Genomic DNA, 24,342 nt, shown 5'->3' with positions numbered 1-24,342 from the left:
AGCGAAATAAATTGTTGAGGCCCACTAGCACGGTATATTTTAATTCCACACCCACTCCATCATCATTACACATGCACCACACATAGTCATCTCACAAAACTAGTGCTCCTGCGTAGTCGCCTTGTCGCAGCACGCCCCTTTTCGTAGAGAACTGGGATGGCCCCAATGATGAAGCATGTCACCGTGGGGCAACCCCGGTGAGTGAGGGGACTCTAAAGAAATTTTTCTTTTTTACACATCTTTGGTACACACTGACTTAATAAGCAGTGACCATACAAACACCTACCAGGTCTCTGGACCCTTGACATAGGGTTCCTGTATTTCGTACAACTAATCGTATCAACAGCTCTCCGGGTTAGGCAGGGAGGCAGTCCACGCCCTCCTTCTGATCACCCATGCATTGCCCAAATATTTCGCAGTTGTGCACACAAATAGTGGTCTTGCATCCGATTTCAGTATGCGCAGGGCCACTCTAAAATCTTGTATTCAGAGTTCTCTGTTGACAGGAGAAAGCCATTTGCGCCTTGGTTTGGTGTATGCTGTGCATGCAAAGAGAAAAATGGGCAATGGATTCTTGTGGGCAGGGACAACAAGGACAGCCCTTCAGCTGTGCTTTGTTGTGCAGCCATGAGTTTGTAAATGCGTTGATCGTCAGGCTGCCAAACCTGAACTGGATGTATAACTTCCTATCGGCCGTCACTTTGATAATTTCAAGGTAGCTTTCAAGGGTACAGCTAAGCTTAATGTCACTGAATTCTTCATGCAGTTTCCACTGGCTGCCAGCTCTGTGGGCGATTTGCTTGACCCCTGCCCAATAGAGTGTTTTGTTCTGTCTTCTAGTGAGGGGTATTGGGCAGCCAATGTTGTGGCCTGTGAGGCCTATGTGTGACAGACATTTGACATGTTTGATCAAACCAATTTTGTGCATGGTGTCTAAACCGCAAACCTCCTGGAAGGCAGCAGTATAGAGCGACAGTTCCGCGGTGGAGACCATCCGCTGCCAGAACAGCAGAGGACGGAGCTTCGCTAGATCACTTATGGGTTTGATGTCCATGTCAAGCAATAATGGACAAGTAGGGGTGCTCTGCGGCAAGGAAACTAAATTTTTAAGAAACTTATTCTCCAGGGATGTTGGGTCACTTGCTCTTCCCATACAGCACAGCTCAGCTCCATAAAGTGGCCTACTCGTGGCATTGCAACTGTACAACTTTAGTACTGGTGCAATGGGCTTGGTGTGAGAGGCAGTAGTGTTTGTCCAGAGCCCCGGGTACCTGGGAAAATTTGAGGAAGGTCTTATTAAGATGGTGCTTACAGGCCATATCATCAGATAGTTTTAGTCCCAGGTAATCGAAGAAACTGACTCTCTCTCTAAAGGGATGTTGTCTAGGAGCAGATTTCCCTTGTCGGACTTGTGGGGATTTAATAGCATAAGCTTGGTTTAAATGTATTTATTTCAAGCCTCCTCCCTTAGCAAAAGAGTTTAAAATGATCTAGTAGTTTTTGCAAGCCCTTTGGAGTCTTCGAAACAAAAAGGGTGTTGTCTGCGGATAGGAGGGTAGGTATTCTTTGCTTAGCTAAGGACGGGGCATCCGCTGGGATGGCAGATAGAAGCTCGGCAATGTGATTGATGTACAATGAAAATAAAGTTGGAGCCAAGATGTATCCTTGACGGACCCTCCGCTGTACCTTGATGGGAGTGGTGACCTGCCCATGGCTACCCCACTTGACCCTGGCGAAGTTCTCTTCGTGGAGCCTGATTAAAAGTGCGAGGATGCCCGAAGGCATGCCCATCTCCCTGAGGACCCGCCATAGGCTGTCCCTGGGAATGAGATCATATGTGTTTTTTAAACTAATAAATGCAATATACAGGCTCCCTTTACCCAGTAGGGCCACCTTCCAGTACAGCATAAACAGGTGAAAAACCTGATCGATTGTGCCAGTTTTCCTTCGGAAGCCTGCATGGAGGGAAGAGAGAATGTCGTACTCTTCCATCCAATCAGTGATTTTGGCTAAAAGCGAGCGACCAACTACTTTCTGGACACCGTCGATCAGGCTAATTGGTCAATAGTTAGCAGGAATAGACCTGTCGCCCTTTTCGAAAATGGGGATCACTTCAGCCTCCTTCCATGATTCTGGGATAATCTCTCCTCCCACAATGTTATTGGCGAAGGTCAATATAGAAGTAGCCCAGTTTTCCCTGTCAGATCAGAAGAAATTCCCTAGGATGCCATCCTGGCCAAAGGCCTTGGCGGGTATGATTGCATCCAGTGAGGCCAGTATTTCATCTCTAGTAAATGAGAGGTTGTATGGTAGTTGCATTAGATCAGAAACTGCAGGTTCCATAGCATAACTTGTAAGGGTTGAATACAGAGAACTAAAATGATCTTGCCACACATGGGCAGGGATGTTGTTGGCTAAAGGTAGAGACCTTTCATGATTACACTTGTCCACGAGTGACCAGAACAGTCTGGCGTCTGGACTTGAAATTGACTCCCCGAGTTCTACCCACCTCCTTTCATCCTAGTCCCTCTTGGCCTTCATTGGGCCATTTTGTATTGCCTCCTCAGTTCCCGAACTGACGGGATGTCCTCTTGCCTTAAGGCAAGGGACAGCTGTCTTTATAGGGGTCTGCACACTTCTGATTTTCGCTTGATTCGACCTAAGGTTGTGTTGGTGGACAATAACATTTTTGGCCAAATGGCCAAAAAAGTCAGTGTAAATCACGGCAGCTTACTTGTGGAGGTGGGTCACTTGGCCGGAATGACCGCAATTCAAGGTGGTTCTCAAGATTGCATTTTAGGGTGTTAACCTTGGATTTGTCTTTCAAGATTGTGGACCTTTTAAGCCGGCGACTATCATTAGAGGGGGGCCACCTCCCTTGTGGAGAGGAGACCGTGAGCTGTCCTGGCCTTTTCTCTCCACGGATGCTCGATTTATAAGTCTAAGAGGGTTGTGATCGCTTTCGCAAGTCTGTATAATTGACATGTCTACTACAAGTGGCCATAGGCAAAGGTCCACAAGCATATATTAAATCTGGCTTGACCCTCTGGGCCCAACAAAAGTAATTCCCCCTTTTTTGTCTGAAGAGGTTCTTCCATTGGCAGCCCATAGCCTATGTGTTAAGGTTAGAGAATTTAACTGGATTGCTGCTTGAGACCACTTCCTTATTGGAGGCAAATCCAGTGAGGGAACGGACTACATGTTGTCCTCCTCGTTAACCTCTAGAATGTCTACCCGATCAAGGGGCTCAAATGTTACGTTCAATTCACTTGCCACAATTAAGCGGTGGTCAGTCTGTCTTGCATTCAGTATCTCATCTAGTGACTGCAAGGTTGGTGACCTACCTACTCTGGAACTCTTTGCTTAGACATTAAACATGTCTATGCACTTTCCTAGAGGGCCTTTGAGTCTAACCCAAAGGATGTCACTGTTGTTAGTGGGAAGCTCCTCTGTTACATAATTTTGTGCAGTTTGGATCAGACTAAGTAGCCCTCCAGAAGGCGGCAGTGTTTAGAGGGAATTGCCGGTTTGTAAAACATTACAAAGACATTGAAAGGTATGATCATGGGACTCCCTGAAAAACTCAAAAGGAGATGAGATGTCATGTTGCCATGCCTGCTTTTCGCTTATAGGGAAGTGCCACAGAAGGGAGTAGGGTTTTCCCCCTTTGAGCTTCTGTTTGGTCATTCTGTAAGGGGACCACCTTGTCTTGTGAAAGAGGGTTGGGAGAGGCCTCTCCAAGAACCCAAACCAGACATTGTGGGTTATGTGCTTGGCCTAAGGTCCAGAATGGCTGAGTATATGGAAAAGGCCTCCTAGAATCTTGAAGCCAGCCAGGACCTTCAGAAGCACTGGTATGACCAAAAAGCTGCACTGGTTGAATTTCAACCTGGGCAACATGTGTGGGTTTTGGAGCCAGTGGCACCAAGGGCTCTCCAGGACAAATGGAGTGGCCCTTACCTTATCCTGGAGAAAAAGAGTGAGGTCACTTACTAGTGGACCTGGGCACAAGCAGGACACCCAAAAGGGTTATCCACGTGAACCACCTTAAGCTCTATCATGACAGGGCTGACATCACCATGCTGATGGTGACTGATGAGGAACAGGAAGCAGAGAGTGAACCTCTCCCTGACCTCTCTTGCAGCCCAAAACATGGGTCAGTGGATGGAATAGTCTTTTCAGACACCCTCTCTGCCCAGCAACAGACTGACTGCAAACAAGTTCTGAAACAGTATGCTAGTCTCTTTTCCCTGACACCTGGTCTGACCAACTGGTGTACCCATGATGTGGACACTGTCTACATTGATGCAGTGTTTCATATATGAATGAGCCATTTGTAACAAAATAAAGTTCACAAGATAAGGAGAACTCAAATGACATTCATAATGATTGGAATACAATTAACCTATAAACGGCTTAGTAGTAAATGATTACAGATAACATAAAAAGCCCATTAGGATGCATTGTGTTTAAGAAACGGACCCAAAAAAATTTCTCTTTGTAAAAGTCTGTTGTTTAAATCAGTTCCTTCTTTGGTTTCCACAATTTCCAATATCAAGAATTTCAGTTGTGCAATGTTATTTGTCTGCAAGGTGAATTGCTACAGATGATTAAGTGTTCTTCAAACGGATGTTGCTCTTATTTCAAGTATGCAAATTCTTATTTTCCGAGAAGTTTTACGAATGTGCCATATATTATGGAATGTAAATAGCGCATCTTGCTTGGTTTCATCTACAGATTAGGCCCCTGAAGAAGGGCACGTAGATGCCCGAAATGCATCGGGAACGTTTCTAAATTGGAATGGAATAAGAATCATTCATGAAAATAATTAATATTTGTGATTCGCATCAGTTTTGAGAAACATACAGTATTAAAATCTGAATAAACAATAAAGCCCCATCAGGCTACAACGCTGTGCCCTAAGGGACATCCCCTAGTCAGGGGATGCTTTAAGTTATTCAACTAATACAACACTCTACAGAACTGGAGAGTGACACCCTAGGAGAACACTACAACTTGTTAACCCAAGGAACAATTTAGGCTGTGCGTGTCAATACCACTTTTTGTCTTTCACTCTAATTCAAGTGACCAGGAGCCCAGCTCCCACAGCCACGTGGCCTGCTAGCCAGCAGCCACCAACCGAAGGCCCCCTGCCTCTCATTGGATAACATTGGGCCTAACTACCTCTGCACCCGGCTGCCCCTGTGCCGCTGAGGGTGTACCAACGGTACCTACCTAACCCCGTGGGACCTCTGAGTCTATGCCCAGAACCTTAACTTAACTGGTCGAGTACTCACCTGGAAACCGATAAGTCACTTACCTGCCATTAGGATAACATTGACTGGTTTGACTCAAAATCTTCTAAGTGTGAAGTTTTGAAACTCTAAACTATTCCTATAAAATCAGCCGAATACCGAACTCCAAAGTATTCACCTGGGATCAGGATAGAAGTCAGTATTGTACCTTGTAGCCCAGTACTGAACCGCATAAGTAATCCTAACCGGGTTTACTAGTAACCTGAATTTTCTCCATAGGAATCCATTGTCTGCTTTTCTATGAAATTTCTTCAAAGGGTCTACTTTCTGAAAACTTGAAATATTCCTTAAAAATCGTACCTACTACTGGAAAAATAATTACTTACCTGTCTTAAGTCGAGATCCCAGTGCAGTACCTAGGAGCCCAGTACTGGATTACTAAAGTAACAAGAACACACTTTACCTGTGAGCTGAATTTTCTCCCATTGGATAACATTGCTAGATTTTCACTGAAAGGTTTCTGTGAACTTTTGAAATACCTTTATATTCCTCAAAAAGTTTTGCAATAACCAAAACGTTTTTACTAAACTGTTTTCAGCTTGCACCCCAAGACTGAATCTAGGATCCAGTCCTGGAATTACAAAAGTAATCCACAAAGTGATTAACTGCAGTTTTGTAGAAAAACCCATTGAGCTCAATGTTATATTGTGTGTAGAATTGTGTTGCCTACTGCAACCCCTGTATCTATTGTGTTTACAAAGTTATTACCATTCTGCAAAGTACTTACCTGAGATCACTCAGAATTCAGAAAAGTATATTTTGATACCTGTTGGTTCTAAAAATAAAACCACTATCTTTTGATATAAAAACAATTGACCTGGAGTTCAGTCCTTGAGTGTATGAAACCTTTTGCTGACTGAGTGTGTACAACAAGTGCTTTACACTGTCCTCTGGTACTGCCTTACTGCTCGACCAAGCTACCACTTTTGAGAGTAAGGTCAGCCCTGACTACTTACTTTGGTCCAGTGTATATATAGTGCCACTTTCTCACACTGATGCACTTACAATCCAGGAGAATGGACTCAGAAGGTGGTAGGGGCATCCTGCTCATGCAGCGGCACCATCACACTTAGAACCCAGCACCCTGCTTTTAGGATTAAAAGGCCTGCTTTAGGGGTGACTTATAGGTTTTAAATGTAGTGACCTCAGATCTAGGGAAACCTGGATCTGTTGTAAGTGGTATTCGCACCAGCTTACACAGGCTGCAATGGCAATCCTACAGTCACAATTTGAGTGGTTTCCCATAGGTGGCATAACACGTGCTGCAGCCCATGGGAGACCCCTGGTGTACCTATGCCCTGGATACCTTAGTACCATATATTTGGGAATTACAAGGTACACAGTAGCCAATCTGGAGTGTACCGAAGTACTCACCATGTCAAATTTAGGGAAGAAGAACAGAGATTGGGTTCCTGTATAGCAGGATCCCAGTCAGACTAGTTGGAAAAACATAATGACACCAGCAAAACGTGGGGGTGACCATGAAAGCAGATCCTACAATAGCCAAGAAGATATCTACTGGGCTCCCTGAACCTTACTCTGGGAAATAGCCATTGCATCATTATCACTGGTCACAAACCCAACTGGAAAGAAATGAAGGAAAGTTGTCAACACAACCATCCACCAATAGAAGCTGTTATGATGGGTAATGAAAACAGGATCATGTGAACAACTGCTTTTTGATCTAGTGTTAAGGCCTAATGAGAATTAATTTTATCAAAAGGCAAGATAGTACTAATACAAACGTGAAGGTTTTCCCATGCATCTAAACAACCAAGAGATCACGTGACCAGTGAGATTTTTATTGCCACTGCCTTGGAGCAACGCAGAGTACAGTAGGCGATAGGTGAGCGGAAAGAAAGGCAGCCTTTTAGTTTTTGCCAATGTATTTGTCAAATCATGTGAGGGACCAGGCAAAAGCACGTCTGCTGCTCTGTGTTAGTGGACCTGCAGATTTATCTACAAATCTATTGATGCAGTGGGGATATGGGATAATTTTTTGATCAGTGGAAGGATGGGGGATTGGAGTTAAGAAAAATTTGATCCTGCTCTAAGAAAAACCATACTGATTGGGGAATCTGCCGATCAGAATGGCGGTAGAGCGTATCCTATAGATCCCTCCAGTGCATTATTGGATCCTTGTGGCTGTTTTGGATCAGCAGATATCACATTGATCCACAGATTCAGAAAAGGCACACCGTTCTACTGCAGTATGATCTTGTGGTCATGGAGGTTGGGTGGGTGCAGGGCATGGCCATTGGCAACGTCTTGAATTTAGTGTGTGTATGCAAGACAAAATGCTTTGAGCAGCTGGTTAGGTGAGTGGGTTTTGGTGCTTGATGTGACCTTGCCTGTTCTCTGCATTTACATCCCACTGGTTTGTCCCAAAGGGGCTGGATAAGACCATGCACCAAATCTCTACTGTGTATGGCAAAAGACAATGCACCACCAGTTCTCTATGTAAGGAGTTGGTTGCAGGGTGCTGCTGAAGGCCATGTACCTCTGGTTCTGTGCACATGGGAGCCGGGTACACGGCAGGCAGAATACAATGCCCTTTGCCCTTTGCTCTGAGCCCATTGCACAAAGCCAAAGGCCTTGCTCATGAGTTACTTTGGACAGGATGTTTAGTGCAGGTTTTTGCCACAGAACCTTTCATGCACTCACAGCCTCATACCTGTTCTTCCATGTCACAAGATGCTAAGCATATCTTTAAGGCCAAAAAAATCACTGAAATACCTTGAAGGGGAGTTGTTGATCAGTACTCGGAAGACACAGTAAAAAAATAAAACAAAAAAATGTGCTACAAATCTTCAATCAAAGAAACATGATTCTGATACACAATCTAAAAGCCACTGAAACCTAAGGTATGTTAAGCAGCACAACCATATTAGTCTCCTCCTGCCATGCTCTGCTCATGATCATACATATGCGATAGAGTAGTCTGGGGTGCTGATGGCCACATCTAGGCCTAGCCATTTCTTTATAGGTGGAATCAGGTGGCAGGCCTGACTGATGACTACGCCCTGCATCCACAATACTTTGGGTATGGCTGAAGAACATGTGCAAGCACTTCATGGAGTAGGAGTATTCAAGGCAGGTTCAAAGTCCATAACCGGATGGTTATTCTTGAAGTTGGGTCACTACTCAGCAATGTTTCAAACGTTGTGTGAGATCATGTGCGGTCAATTGGAGGGCACTCCTCTTATGAGTACTTACCCATAGCTTTCTTTAAGTAAGTTTCCCCTGTTGTGGGGAAGAGGGGTTCAATATATTTAATAAAAGGTTCTGCAATGTCATTAATTCACCCACTGTGCTTCTGTAACATTTGTGCATGTAGAAACTTGCTTCAGCTAGTATAATGCAAGGTACAGTATGAAAGTAAGAATACATGATTTTCTTTAGGATAAGTCTTCAGAGGAATCTGGATTTCTTTTATTGCATGTGCTCTAAATATCCTATTCGGTTTAAAAGATGGAGAAATTAATCTTCATCTGTCCCTGATTTTTAAGAGCTAGAGTGGGAAGGAAATCATATCTGATTGTTTTATTGTGTAGGGAATTGGGGAGTGAGCCAGCAAGTTCAAATAGACCACTGCTTGCATTGTGCACCACTTCTCTTCCCCCCCGATCAGACCTTTTAACCTAAGCCAACACCTTACACTGCATTACCAGCACAATTTATCATACTTTAACCCTAAGCAACCACTGTGATCCCTCATAACCCATTTCACTACAACTTGCATCTTGACTCTCCACCTACACCACATTACCATTTTTTAAATGTATTTATTATTATTTTATTTTCAACCTCTGGTAGGTACATTACACACAGTCAGGGAGTCGAATCCCGTACAGGGTAGCACTTCACATAATGGTAAAACACAGCCGTTCAGCCCACATCCCGGAGGTCGGGCAGCGGTAGTTGCAAGACTTAGTATCTTTCACCTGACTATGGAGCATGTAACACATAAACAAAATATTTCCTCCTACACTGTTTCCTCTGTAAATATAGGGTGTAACTAACCTATAAACCAACTGTAAACGATGCCTCCAACTATGCAGCTAACTCCGTTATGATATGGTGTGTCCCTATTGATCATACTAGTGTCTCATTTTTCGACATATTGTGGGTGGCAGCAGACATTAACTACTAGGATGTCCATCCCCCTTGCCCGTGCAGTGTGATATGACATACCTGCCTCCTGGGTCAGCACTTAACAGTTTCAGGGAGCAATCTGATTTCGGGTTCACCCAGGTGAGCACGCCCCTGGCGTGTGTTGTGAAGCCCGCGGCATTGTGCTGGCCTTCCAGCCCCCTTGCCTGCAACCTGGGACTACTATCAGACAGGTGTGTCTCCTGCAGTAGCGCTAAATCTGTGATGTCTCTGCAAGTAATTCAGAATTTTCCTCAGTTTCCTAATGTCATTCAGCCCACGGACGTTCCACGTCATTGCCCGGAGTGTCTCCTTTCGTGTGTCTAGGACCATGTTATCAGGGGCCATTCGTATGAGCTAATTTCTCAGTTAACATTGGACCTCCCTCATCATTAGTAGCATTGTGCATTGTGAATCTAGCATATCTGGCATCAGAAAACATTACCAACAACCGCCCCCCCCCTCCATGTTCAAACTCCCATCCCCTCCCACAGCAGACCACCCCCAACTAAGTCGCGACATTTTCATTTCCCAATTCCACCAAACCCTCTACCCCCCCCCTCCCTTTTAATTCTTACCCCTTCAGTGCTAACACATGTGGGTGGAGGTAGCTCAAGTCCAGTTGCCAGTAACTCAACACAATCTTAGCACTTGACACTATCCCCGTACCTCCAGCCGGCAGCGGCCAGTCCTGCCTATCTCCGCCCCCGGGGCGGCAAAGCACCCGACTCAGTCTTGTTCCTCCATGTTGCCTTCGTTTGCACAGTCCGTCGCAGTGTGACCCGGACTCCTCCCCCGCCCCTTAGCCCAGTCCTTCAGTGCCTTTTGAAGCGCTCTCAGGTCCGTTAAGACGTGTGACTGCCCGCCCCTGTTGACTTTAAGTTTAGCCGGGTATAGTATTGCGTATTCCAGGCCTAAGTCCTGCAGTTGTTTTTTCATTGGAAGGAAGTGCTTTCTCGCCTCTTGGACCTTGGCAGTGAAGTCCAGATATAGCGAGATATTCGATACCTCGTATGTTAGCGTCTGTTTTTCTCGGGCTGCTCTCAGCGCCGCATCCCTGTCCCTGTAATTCAGGAATTTTGCTATTATCGGTCTTGGCGGAGCTCCCCGCTTCGGCCGCGGCGCCAGTGAGCGGTGCGCTTTCTCTATGATAAACATGTTGGAGAACACTTGAGCTCCCAGCAGAGTTGTTAGTAGTTGCTCTATGAATGTCCCCATTTTGCCGGTTTGAGTTGTCTCCGGAAGACCTACGACGCGCACATTGCATCGTCAAACGCGCCTCCAAATCTTCGGTCTTATCCTGGAGTAGCTGCATCACCTTTCCCAGTTGTGTATGACCAACATAGATAGTGGTTTGCGCCTCCTCGACCTCAGTAATCCTTCTTTCCGACATGTCCAGGCGTTCCGCATGTTTGTCGAGTCGTTCTCCCATTCTGTCCAGCCTGTATGTCATTGCGTCCATCTTGGCTCCCAGTGACGATATGCCTTCCTGTAGGCCCTTCTCCATAGACAGTAATAAGCTTTTAATGTCCTGATCCTGTTCCTCCGGGGAGGGGTGCCTAGTGTTGTTCTCAGGCGCCGTGTCCTTCGATTTAGCACTCTTTTGCGCAAACGGAAGTTTAGATTGGACTCGGTCTGGTTTCCCCATCTTACCGCCACTTCTGAGTTCTAGGTTCATGCGTGCTCCGTCGTCCGCCAGAGTTTCCAAGCGGGGTAGGGTCTTACCTGCATGTCAGGTGTAGCCCCAGTAGTCTATCCCGTGCCCTCCGCTGTTCTGTCGCGTAGCTCCCCAGCCTTCTTACTGAGTCCTGATCTGCGCCGTGCGCCCTCTACCCGGTGACTCTCCGACGCTGTTACTCTGTCCACTGCGGTCTCCGTCGCCTCCTTTACCACATGCCACCGTCTCCTCTCTGGACTCTCAGCGCGGTTCGCACAGCCGCTCCAGTGGCCCACTCTGCCCCTTGTGTCGGCTCGGGCAGTACTGATTTATTGAGGCAGTGCAGCTGGGTATGAAGCGCAGATCCACGCTACCCACTGGTTTATTGGCAATGCGGTTGGGAGTGGAGCGCAGGACAACTCTACCCTCTGATTTATTGAGCACAGGCAGTAGACTTGCCTTAGGTATGCAGCCTTCGCATGACCGATGGGCAGCAGGTCCAAGTGTCCCCCAGTCCCGGGGAGAGGCTCCTCACCACAGCAGCTCCGTCTCCTGATGAGGCCGCCAGGCCAAGGCCCAATTCACGTGTCCGTGCGTCACCCTCTGCCTCCAGCGCTGATCGCACTACCCCCCCCGCAGTCAGGCACTCCTCAGAGCGCAGCGCTGATCCCCAGCACCGTCAGACCTCCTCCTGCCTCCTCGCGGGTGCCCTCTGGTACAATCTACACCCTCGGGGGCCGCATTGAAGATCCGCCGCCACCCGGCCAGGTGTGCCCCTCTCACTGCTTCCTTTTACGCCGTTTTTTCTCCCCCCCCCCCCCCCTTCCCCCCTCCCCCGGGGCTCTGGTGCAGGTCACGGCCGCACGCAAGGCGGTGTCGCCGGGTGGGCCGCAAAATCAAGGCCGGTGCTTCTGGGCCTAGTCGCGCCTCCGCGCAGGTCGCCCGGGGGCACGTTCTCTGGGCCCGATCCTGCCCGCGGTCGCACCCACTTTTGTGAGCCCGCTACGCAGATCCGCCGCTGCTAGTTTAGGCCCCCTTCAGTGGCGGGATGCAGGATTCTTAAGGATATTTGTACCGGCGTCGGAGGAGCTCAAAACTCAAGCGTCCATCTTGGTCTCGAGCTAGCTCGGCCCCCTCCTACACCACATTACCATTATTTCTTTTATAGCACTACTCATCCCAATGCAGGGTGTCGGAGTCCTTTACATCACACATAAACATTACCCCCTCTACTCATCTCAAACCTGCTCCTGCTGCTATGATCTCTAAATAAACACTTTCTAGACCCTTCCCTCTCCTATCCCTCCACTGTCCTTTTCATTCCAACTGATACACTACGACCACTGCACAAATTAATTTCAATAATTACCTATACCAATTAACCACTACTTCTGTTTGGGTTTTGGAGTAGCGTGCTACTCCTCAAAGCGCTTTTATGCATCATCCGGTGTACCAAGCGCTATATAAATACAAACCCCTCCCCCTTCTTTCCCTCCATTGTCCTTTTTCATTCCAACTAACACTCTCATGTCCACCGCTCACATTAAATTCATAATTCCCTGTACTAATTCACCACTAATCCTGTTTGAGTTCCGGAGTAGCGTGCTACTTGCCGAAAAACGATTCAACGCTTTGTCAGTAGTAGTAGGCGCTATATAAATACAATAAGAATTACTTTGACACCAGAATGTACAGCACAGTTCACAACACAATATACACCTTGTATGCTCACTACCTTAAACTTGGATCATAGTCTTAATGCTGATACCCCTTAACTACTATCTATACCCATTGACATCTTATCTCTGCACCATACCTGCATGTTAATTATCTGCATGCACTATTTCCATAAAGCTACATGAACTGTTACCCACCCTTTATCCCACCTGCATCACCACAAAACCATCTATACCATTATCTTTACAATGACTGATAACCTACATTATAATCTGCAGTGACATATTTACTACATTACCACCTACACAGAATATACACCACATATCCTCTAACCCAACTATGGCTTGCATAACACCTTACAATGTGCACAAATATATATACCAACACACATACTGTGCCAGCCAGTGACCCACCGCCACCTTTCCTCACCTAGAACACCCTCTAAAGCGCACACCACGTATGTCGTACACCTCTAAATCCTGTACCAATGCCTTGACCACGTAGCACCAGCACCACCAGGATCCTATTCTGTATATCCCTTCCCATCATGTGGACATTATTTCATACAAGATAACCAAGTAAATATCCATGTGAGTATGGGTGAGACCTCGCTCAGATTTTAAACCTACTTAAATTGCAGGTACTTAGGATAACCAACGAAGTAATTTAGATGTGCTATGACAAAGGGCAGACTAAAGGTACTAGTGTTACACTGAAATATTAAGCCACATTTGGCACATGAGCGTTGCAGCGTGGAATGTCACAAATCCCCACTTGGTTACACAATGCCATGTCGGTGTTAGTCCACACTTGCAAGGGAAGCCTTTGGCGCTCTTACATGTCCAAATGAATACTTAAGGTTGGTACAATTGTAAGTACTTCCATCTCTCTTTGAATTGAGAATAGTGTCCCACATGCCACTAACCTATATATTTACTTAGAATTGCATGTTTTTGTTTGACCAGACATTTATATATTTGGCCTAATGTGTTATTCATTGAGATTAGCAGCGAGGCTGCTTAAACAATATTTTCTATTTTATTTTCCCAGTTGCAGAGCCATTGCCCTGAGGTGCGGGAATATGCCTGTGCCAGTATTTCTAGGCTTGTGCAACAGAAACAGATCATCCCTTCCTTTCTGCAGAAGAATGCAGTCCGCTGTTTAGGCCCAATGCTCCTAGACAAAAGTTTAGCTGTTCGTGAGAATGCAGCCGGGGCGCTTCGGTAAGTGTGCGATGAAGTATTATCTGGTAATTAATTGGAGTTTGTTTTCATATTTCTTGTGATGTACCCATAATGATTCTATAAAAACCCTAGAATGGGGCAGCAAACTGAATGTTCTGCTCCTTACTACAGATTTTTGAGTTTGGGAACCACGTTTGTTTCATTATTTTTACTATCATTTCATCCATACCTCAGTAGTTTGATTTGTGTCAGGTCACTAGCAAGAGTTGTTTATTGTTTCTTATTATTGGTACACGAACGCAAAGTACGTATGCTGTTCCAAAGTCGTTTTGCTGCTTTTTCCGTTATTCAAAAGTGACATGTACATGCTCGGGGACTTTTCAAATGGGTGCAGGTCTCTAATTTACCACAGCTAGTTCTGCCTGCAGACCTGACTCCAGTTGCATTGGTGTTAAGTAGCTGTTGGAAGCCTCTATTAGCAATCTTCGACTACTTCCAAACCACACATGTCTTCTCTTATTTTAATCTTGACTAGACAACGGTGTTGAATAAATGTATTTATATGTACTCTCTTGAAACAGTTGTTGATTTAGTTTTATCAAAAGGAACCAACCTCCCCGAATTATTTTACTCACCTTTCCTAATGTTTACCAATGCCAGATATGCATAAATGGCTGTTTGCAGTTCTCTTTTTTTTCTAGGCATCCCCCCCTTGCTGAAGCAGGTCATTATGGCTAGTGCACCCAGGCCTCTCATACCCTGAGATTGTGAATGTATGCATACAGAAATAAACCTTTTTAATGTGTCCATTTTTTGTGCTTCCCTCACTAAGAAATAAAAGCTCTCCTGTAATATGGCTCAAACCTATTCAATCAACAATATCCTATAAATACCTAGTTCTTTCATCAATATTTGTTATGTATGTGGGTTGTGTTAAAGACCAGAATTCTAGCACATAATTCAAGTTCCAACAAATGTATTTTCCATATTTATTTAAAAACTGAATCAACAACATTATAAAAACATAAATTCCAATATTAGAACAATATTTCCCCTTCCTATTATCACTGAGCTCCTGTCAAAATGTCTTTCTGTTGAAATACAATGTAAAATCGTGAAAATGTAACTAATCCTAAAATATTTTGCATCCTGTCAACAGTAATCGCATTTATTTCAATTGACAGGGTATCGATGGTATACGAACATCTCCACCTTCTGCAGGATAAATGCATCAAACTTTCATTATAAGAAACACTTCAATGTGGTACTTCACGAGGGATGTTTCATAAAAACTCTAGAAAACCTACATAAAAAATGCATTTGTCTATTAAGAACATCTGTACTAAGTATCTCAGTGATGATGATGGCCAGACCACTGTGTCCCTGACGTTAAAGGGACACCTGTAAGATGAGTGGTTTTAGATTTGAGAAAAGCTGGTTTCAGTTCATACAGGGAGATCTATGAATTCAGCATAAGATTTCGAGGCAATCTTCTGTTCCCAAGGTCTCAAACTCACACAGGTACATGACCCATATTATACAAATTTTCGGTTTAGATCTGCAGCTGAGATTTCCAATTTTTCATATGTAGGTATTTTCTTTTCATCCAGCCATGGCCATTTCTTGGTCATCTCCGATGATTATTTTCTGAATGTGCATATTTTTGTAGGGATTAGAAATGTGCAATTCAAGTGTTTTAAACAACTTCTTTGTCAGTTTTCAAACATTTACCATTGATTTGACTAAGCAGCTCTGAATTATGTATGAAATAAAACTGTAATGCAGATGTCAGCTTGTATGAATAGCATGTGCTATAATCGGTGAGTCACTACTTTTGCACATTGGGTAAACAAAATCTATTTGTGGATGAGTTGGGTACAAATACCACAAAGTATATTTTAAATGTTTTGAGCTGCACTGCTTTTGAAGTGTCAAATGTGTGCAATGTATTTACCAGTGATGCACCCTTGTTTTTCTTACTGTTAGAAACCTAAGTGCCTGCGGTGGATTTGAAGTTTGTGATGACATGGTATCTAAGGATATCATGACCCCCTTGGTTGCAGTTTTGAGAGAGGCAAGTAAAGGTGTATTATTTTTCATCCTGCAGTGTGTTAGGTTTTAGACTGTTGTGCTTCACTTGTGAAAGTGTTTTCCAACATGTGTAGTATGAGGAGAACCTACCTTGTCTACTTTAGCAAAACCATTATTCTGAGATCACGGTCATATATATAGCAAATCCTCTTTTATGCAATCCTTCCATCCTTAAAGTTTCCTAATGTGCAATCCATTTGCTAAAAGTCTTAAGTATCATACAACAGTAGCTGAAATAGAAATTAAGCGTAGTGTGACACTACTTACTCTTTTTATGTTATTCTCACGTATAAATTGCGCACTGCATTTAAACTCTCTACGTATACTGACCCTTGTTGGCACTTAGATGTTCTTGGTAAGAAGCAAAGCATTTTCTGGTTCTATACTGGCATCAACAACTGCAGTGTATCACTTGGGCCATTTTTAATTTCCAGTGAAAGCTGAGTATTTGTCTAACATTTCTAACTAATTTTGGCAGATTTGATCATTTGAATCCAATTTCAGTAGTAGTTCTAGCGTTGCAAGGATCATGTGATTTTTGTGTTTTTTTTTTTTCACCCGCAAGTAAGCTAGAATGAAAACAATGTTCTTCCTCCTTGAGATCTGGTATCTACTTGTGGGTGTTTATAATATGTTAACGAATAAAAAACAGTTAATACTGAGTCATGGTTCTGGCTCAAGTAAAAGCACTGAAATATGAGTTATGGTATGCATCATGCACTATGCACATTATAAATCATGTTGCCTGCAGTGTAAACTCTTGCTTAATTAATTTTTTTTTCCCAGTGACATTTTGCAAATTGTTTGGCATTAGACAAACAATGCAGATTATTTTTCCAGATGCAGCTGGGTCAGGCCTGGCGCCCAACCCCAGCTGCTTATGGCTCTATGAAGCAGCCATTGGCCACAGGCCTTGCACCCATTTTTTTCTGTCTGTTTTCTCTCTGCCAAAGTCCATGCAGATCCACCCTTGGGTCAGGAGTTATAATAGAGTATAAAATGCGTTTTGAATAAAACGTGTGGTTAAACCATAACTACTCAATGGCAAGTGCCACTTTGTAATGTGTATATATAAATGCAGACAGTACATGTTTGGTTGCTTTCGTTGCACAAAGTGCAGTGATATAAAAACTCATGGTACCCAGGGACCTGTGAAATATGGGAAATATTCGCTAGCAGTATTTTGACTCACTTGAGGTATAAACATTTTTGTTGAACTCTGGCAATTTTATGGAACGTCTGGTAGAACCTGAAGTATGGTGGAAATACTGCAGCCACAAAATCTGATAATCCACTGCTCATAACCTATGCTATAGCAAAAATCTAGTCCTGAAAGATGAACAAAACCTATATATTCGGGAAACATCCTTTACGACACAACTTTTACCACGCAGTACCTTTACAATGCAGGTTTTTCAACGCAAGTCATTACAACAAATTGCGCTGGGGGGCGCTCTAGGATAGGTAATAGTTTAATTTAGTATCCAACACCTTCCCTACTATCCACGGGGACTGGAGTTGGAATAGTAAATTAAACTATTCACTATCCAGCACCCCCCAACGCAAGTCGTTGTAATGACTTGCGTTGAAAAACCTGCGTTGTAAAGGCATGCGTGGTAAAAGCAAGCGTTGTAACAACGTACATCCATATATTCTAATTTAAAAAACTGCCTGTTCTTAGCTGTACCTTGAGGAGCACATCTTCAATAATCCATCCCTTTTATAGACAGAATGTGTTTATTTTTTTTTAAAAACACAAAGGGTATTTTTTTTTTAATTGCACGTTTGTAACTACATAACAAAATATTCTTTTATTTTTATTGCATAGAACCGAACAGTAGTTTCAATAGTTAGTTCCTGCTTGAGAAAACGAAATTTTCAAGCACATAATTTGGTAATATATCTATAACCTAGTCCATGATTGCCATCAAGGAGTTTTGGTGACCTCTCAAGCCATGAGACCGAAGGCTGAGTAGTTTGGAAATGTTACCTGGACCAGGAGCTGGCAACAGTACAATATTACATGTTGCCCATTTAAAATATATATATGACCCAACTCCTTCGTGGAGCGAAACACGTTATGGAAAGACACTTGTCTTTTTAAATGCTGAATAAGTTCATCACACTGCTTGCACCTTGATTTTGGTTGGTGGTCTGTGATTTTAAGGAGTCTGAACGAGGTTTGCACCTGCTCTTCGCCCGTCTCGCATCTGGCGGTCAGGAATCTGCTGTATGTGTGTATATGTATATGTGTGTGTGTGTGTGTGTGTGTGCGTGTGTGTGTGTGTGTGAGATATATATATTTACCAGTCCAAATATGCTCCAATTAAGGAAGGCACTGACACCGTGAATTTCTTCTCAAGTAAGATTTATTCCATATGTTGCTGCTCAGACGCGTTTCGGCGGAAGCCTCCACCTTGCTCACTACATCTGCTCAGTATGACCAATGCAATTATATACACACATTCCAACACTCTCACTGTGGTTGGTTACTGGTTGCTACAGTGACCATTGCCATGACGCTGTCATAGATGGACATAGAGTTCAACCTTCACTCCTCAAGTCCTAGTCACTGGTACATTATTCATGACGCATTGTTAAATTATTTTGACTTCATTAGGAAAAAATTGTAAAGGCTTACATATTGCCCTACGTGTATAACATTCCAAATTTGTGACATTTAAAGTAGCATGCATCAAAAAATGAAAAATAGCTAAAACAATTCTATTCATTGTTCAAAGGCTGATCGTGAATTGTGCAATAAAGTGGTACATCAGCTACCAGGATAGGGACAGAGCGCTCACAAATGACTTCATTGCTATGATTATATATATATATATATATATATATATATATATCCTACTGGCGGTCGCCAGTAGGTAGTTATTGTTAGGACCTAGTTTCCAAAGGAAATCCGCAACATTCTATTTGGAATAACTTTGGCGCCGGTGGACGAATCTTCGCAAATTTCTCAAAGAAAATGGACTGCTTTGTCCGCTCCTTCCCTGAATGTTTGGGGGTGATCGTGAAGCAGGGGCCGAGAAAAAAGGGGGTTCCCAAAACGTGTTTTCCCGATGCAATTTTCCATAGGACCTTTAGCCAGAGCTACAGCCCGAACGGCTGAACGGAATTACACCAAATTTGGCAAAAAGTTAGAGTTCAGTTCGCAGATCACGCTTTTTGGTAAATGCTGTTAATCCGTTCAGTAGTTCCTGAGAAAATCATAAGTATATCTATAGGCGCGTACTGTCCGCGTACCTTTCCAAGCACAAGCTGCATGCTAATTGGCTGGCAACTGCCCGTCAACACTCCAAACCAGAAAGTGTTGGCAGCCATCTTATGCCTCGGTAGACTGAGGCACAAGAAAGCAGAAAAACAAACGTGTAGAACGCTAAAAGGGGGCAGGATGTAACACCTTGTTCCCCTAGGCCTGCTCAGGGGGTCCTACAGGGACCCTCCAAGGTTTCCCCCCCCCCCCCCCTCTCCCCCCTCTCCCCCCCAATTTTTTCTTCCTGAAAAAAACACAGGGTATGCATACAGGTCCGCGTACCATACGCGTACCTTTCCGAGCACGTACCGTATGCTTACCTTTCCTGCTCGGACCTGTACGCAAGGACCCCCCAAGGCCAAAATTAAACAAAAAAAAACCTGGTATGCTTTTTTCAAATTACCCCCCGGGGGGACCAAATCCCAGGGGCAAAGTGAAAAAGTGTGGGGGGGGCCCCAATCCCCCCCCCCCCCCACACTGCCCCGGGGACCACCCCCCCGGGGCAAAGCAACGCAGCCCCTGGCGCATACTGGAGGCTCCTGGTGGGCTAGTTGGCCCCCACGGACCCCCAGTATGCAATGGGAATTAGTTCCCCGTCTGCGAACGTGCCCGTGGGCTGCGTTGCAGAGAGGTGTAAAAAGGAGCGTGGCTCATTACACCTCTCTGCAATGCAGCCCCCTGGCGAATACTGGAGGTTCCAGGTGGGCTAGTTGGCCCCCATGGACCCCCAGTATTCAAGGGGAATTAGTTCCCCCTCTGCAAACGCGCCCAGGGGCTGCGTTGCAGAGAGGTGGAAAAAGGGGCATGGCCTCATTAAACCTCTCTGCAACGCAGCCTACTGGCGCATTCTGGAGTTTCCAGGTGGGCTAGTTGGCCTCCAGGGTCCCCCAGTATGCAAGGGGACTTAATCCCCCAACTTAGAACACTCTACAGGGCTCGTTTGCACAGTGGTGAAGGTAGGGGGCGGGGCTTGAGGTGATGTGAGTGCAAACCTGCCCTGAGGTGCGTTTTAATTTGGGGAATTAATTCCTGTTCAATCCAGAGGTCACCTAGGGGGCAACTTCTCATAGTTTCTAACTGTACTGTAGTTTCTTTTCGCTCTGAGGAGCTCTCCCAATGGTATGCTCTGGATAAGTGCATTTGAGTGGCAACTTTTGGCATGCAACAGACTGTTGCCCGCTGTACTTTTTCTAAACAGACAGCTTTCAATTCTGTTGTCTTCAATGGTTAATCTTAGATCAAGGAATTCGAGTGATTCTTTACACCACTGTGAGGTTAAATGGAGATTATAGCAATTCGTGTTGAGTTCTTTCACAAAATCAATTGCTTTTACCTCTGTTCCACCCCATATACCAACAAGCATTTACAATGCAATGGTCTCGGCATTATTAAAGGTAGAGCTATTGGCATTGCCCCTTATTTTTTTAAAATTTTAAATCCTGAATAAATTGCATTGTCATGTACATTGCCAATAGCTTAATCGTTTGCATATGCGAGACCTATTGCATTAGCACCTACACACAGAGTAAGTAGTAGAGAGTAGTTGATAGTGAGTAGGAGAGAGTTATTAGTAAAGGGTATTAGAGAGCGAGTAGTAAAAAGTGAAAGAGTGAGTATTCTATAGTGAGAGAGAGAGGCAGGATAAAATCCGTTGTAGGTCTATATTAAACACAATCTTTTTCTCAAGCACAGTGCAAGTGCTGTACAGGTGAAACCTAAAATGAGTACCGGGCATTAGCAAATGATCACTTGAATGGAAATGTACAGATTTGTTTAATCCTGCACTTTGGCCCTGACAAATTTGGTGGAAACCGGATACTGTAAAATATTCAAAATATATATGTTCACAAACCGACTCACTTACTGCCCTCGACACTCTGCCCTCGACACTCTGCCCTCGGCCCTCGACACTCTGCCCTCGGCCCTCGACACTCTGCCCTCAACCTTCTGCCCTCAACCCTCTGCCCTCAACACTCTGCCCTCAACACTCTGCCCTCAACACTCGGCCCTCTGCCCTCAACACTCGGCCCTCTGCCCTCAACACTCTGCCCTCTGCCCTCAACACTCTGCCCTCTGCCCTCAACACTCTTGCCACACCACATCATCAGAGCTGTGTGAATAATAACAGCTGTGAGCCCTGTGCCGTAGGTGCATCAGCAGAGCTGTGTGAATAATAACTGCGTCAGCCCCGTGCCTGAGGTGCATCATCAGAGCTGTGTGAATAACCGCTGTGAGCCCCGTGCCTGAGGTGCATCATCAGAGCTGTGAGAATAATAACTGCAGGCAGCCCCAAGCCTGAGGTGCATCATTAGAGCTGTGTGAATAATAACTGCGTCAGCCCTGTGCCTGAGGTGCATCATCAGAGCTGTGTGAATAACCGCTGTGAGCCCCGTGCCTGAGGTGCATCAGAGCTGTGTGAATAATAACTGCAGGCAGCCCCATGCCTGAGGTGCATCATCAGAGCTGTGTGAATAATAACTGCGTCAGCCCTGTGCCTGAGGTGCATCATCAGAGCTGTGTGAATAACAGCTGTGAGCCCTGTGCCTGAGGTGCATCATCAGAGCTGTGTGAATAATAACTGTGTCAGCCCCGTGCCTGAGGTGCATCAGAGCTGTGTGAATAATAACTGCAGGCAGCCCCATGCCTGAGGTGCATCATCAGAGCTGTATGAATAATAACTGCGTCAGCCCTGTGCCTGAGTTGCATCATCAGAGCTGTGTGAATAACAGCTGTGAGCCCTGTGCCTGAGGTGCATCATCAGAGCTGTGTGAATAACAGCTGTGAGCCCCGTGCCTGAGGTGCATCATCAGAGCTGTGTGAATAACCGCTGTGAGCCCCGTGCCTGAGGTGCATCATCAGAGCTGTGTGAATAATAACTCCAGGCCGCCAGTGCCTGAGGTACATCATCAGAGTTATGTGAATAATAACAGCGTCAGCCTCGTGCCTGAGGTGCATCATCAGAGCTGTGTGAATAACCGCTGTGAGCCCCGTGCCTGAGGTGCATCATCAGAGCTGTGTGAATATTAACTGCAGGCAGCCCCGTGCCTGAGGTGCATCATCAGAGCTGTGTGAATATTAACTGCAGGCAGCCCCATGCCTGAGGTGCATCATCAGAGCTGTGTGAATAATAACTGCGTCAGCCCTGTGCCTGAGGTGCATCATCAGAGCTGTGTGAATAACAGCTGTGAGCCCCGTGCCTGAGGTGCATCAGAGCTGTGTGAATAATAACAGCTGTGAGCCCTGTACCTGAGGTGCATCATCAGAGCTGTGTGAATAATAGCTCCGTCAGCCCCGTACCTCAGGTGCATCATCAGAGCTGTGTGAATAACAGCTGTGAGCCCGTGCCTGAGGTGCATCATCAGAGCTGTGTGAATAACAGCTGTGAGCCCTGTGCCTGAGGTGCATCATCAGAGCTGTGTGAATAACTGCGTCAGCCCGTGCCTGAGGTGTATCATCAGAGCTGTGTGAATAACTGCGTCAGCCCCGTGCCTGAGGTGCATCATCAGAGCTGTGTGAATAACAGCTGTGAGCCCAGTGTCTGAGGTGCATCATCAGAGCTGTGTGAATAATAACTGTCAGCCCCGTGCCTGAGGTGCATCAGAGCTGTGTGAATAATAACTGCAGGCAGCCCCATGCCTGAGGTGCATCATCAGAGCTGTGTGAATAACAGCTGTGAGCCCAGTGTCTGAGGTGCATCCTCAGAGCTGTGTGAATAATAACTGTCAGCCCTGTGCCTGAGGTGCATCATCAGAGCTGTGTGAATAATAACAGCTGTGAGCCCTGTGCCTGAGGTGCATCATCAGAGCTGTGTGAATAATAGCTCCGTCAGCCCCATGCCTGAGGTGCATCATCAGAGCTGTGTGAATAACAGCTGTGAGCCTGTGCCTGAGGTGCATCATCAGAGCTGTGTGAATAATAACTGCGTCAGCCCCGTGCCTGAGGTGCATCATCAGAGCTGTGTGAATAATAGCTCCGTCAGCCTCGTGCCTGAGGTGCATCATCAGAGCTGTGTGAATAACAGCTGTGAGCCCGTGCCTGAGGTGCATCATCAGAGCTGTGTGAATAATAACTGCGTCAGCCCGTGCCTGAGGTGCATCATCAGAGCTGTGTGAATAACTGTGCGCAGCCCGCGCCTGAGGTGCATCATCAGAGCTGTGTGAATAATAACTGCGTCAGCCCCGTGCCTGAGGTGCATCATCAGAGCTGTGTGAATAATAACTGCGTCAGCCCCGTGCCTGAGGTGCATCATCAGAGCTGTGTGAATAACAGCTGTGAGCCCGTGCCTGAGGTGCATCATCAGAGCTGTGTGAATAATAACTGCGTCAGCCCGTGCCTGAGGTGCATCATCAGAGCTGTGTGAATAACTGTGCGCAGCCCGCGCCTGAGGTGCATCATCAGAGCTGTGTGAATAATAACTGCGTCAGCCCCGTGCCTGAGGTGCATCATCAGAGCTGTGTAAATAATAACTCCAGGCCGCCAGTGCCTGAGGTACATCATCAGAGTTATGTGAATAATAACAGCGTCAGCCTCGTGCCTGAGGTGCATCATCAGAGCTGTGTGAATAATAACTGCAGGCAGCCCTGTGCCTGAGGTGCATCATCAGAGCTGTGTGAATAACTGTGCACAGCCCGCGCCTGAGGTGCATCATCAGAGCTGTGTGAATAATAACCGCGTCAGCCCCGTGCCTGAGGTGCATCATCAGAGCTGTGTGAATAACTGCGTCAGCCCCGTGCCTGAGGTGCATCATCAGAGCTGTGTGAATAATAACTGCGTCAGCCCGTGCCTGAGGTGCATCATCAGAGCTGTGTGAATAACTGCGTCAGCCCCGTGCCTGAGGTGCATCATCAGAGCTGTGTGAATAATAACTGCGTCAGCCCGTGCCTGAGGTGCATCATCAGAGCTGTGTGAATAACTGTGCGCAGCCCGCGCCTGAGGTGCATCATCAGAGCTGTGTGAATAATAACTGCGTCAGCCCCGTGCCTGAGGTGCATCATCAGA

At 45.6% G+C, this 24,342-nt stretch overlaps 1 protein-coding gene across 1 annotated transcript in view; it reads left to right on the top strand.

Moving 5' to 3' along the window:
- The window catches only part of HEATR3 (HEAT repeat containing 3), a 194,414-nt gene that overhangs the window by 28,123 nt on the left and 141,949 nt on the right, over positions 1-24,342 (top strand). The window contains exons 2-3 of the mRNA XM_086945442.1: positions 13,852-14,024; positions 15,972-16,059. Of these exons, the coding sequence (XP_086801568.1) occupies positions 13,852-14,024; positions 15,972-16,059 (261 nt within the window). The remainder of the gene's footprint in view (positions 1-13,851; positions 14,025-15,971; positions 16,060-24,342) is intronic.

Source organism: Lissotriton vulgaris, chromosome 12 (genome assembly GCF_964263255.1).
Source record: "Lissotriton vulgaris chromosome 12, aLisVul1.2, whole genome shotgun sequence".
Taxonomy (NCBI): domain Eukaryota; kingdom Metazoa; phylum Chordata; class Amphibia; order Caudata; family Salamandridae; genus Lissotriton; species Lissotriton vulgaris.
Note: the sequence above shows the minus strand (reverse complement) of the source record. Positions and strands in the feature narration are given on the sequence as shown.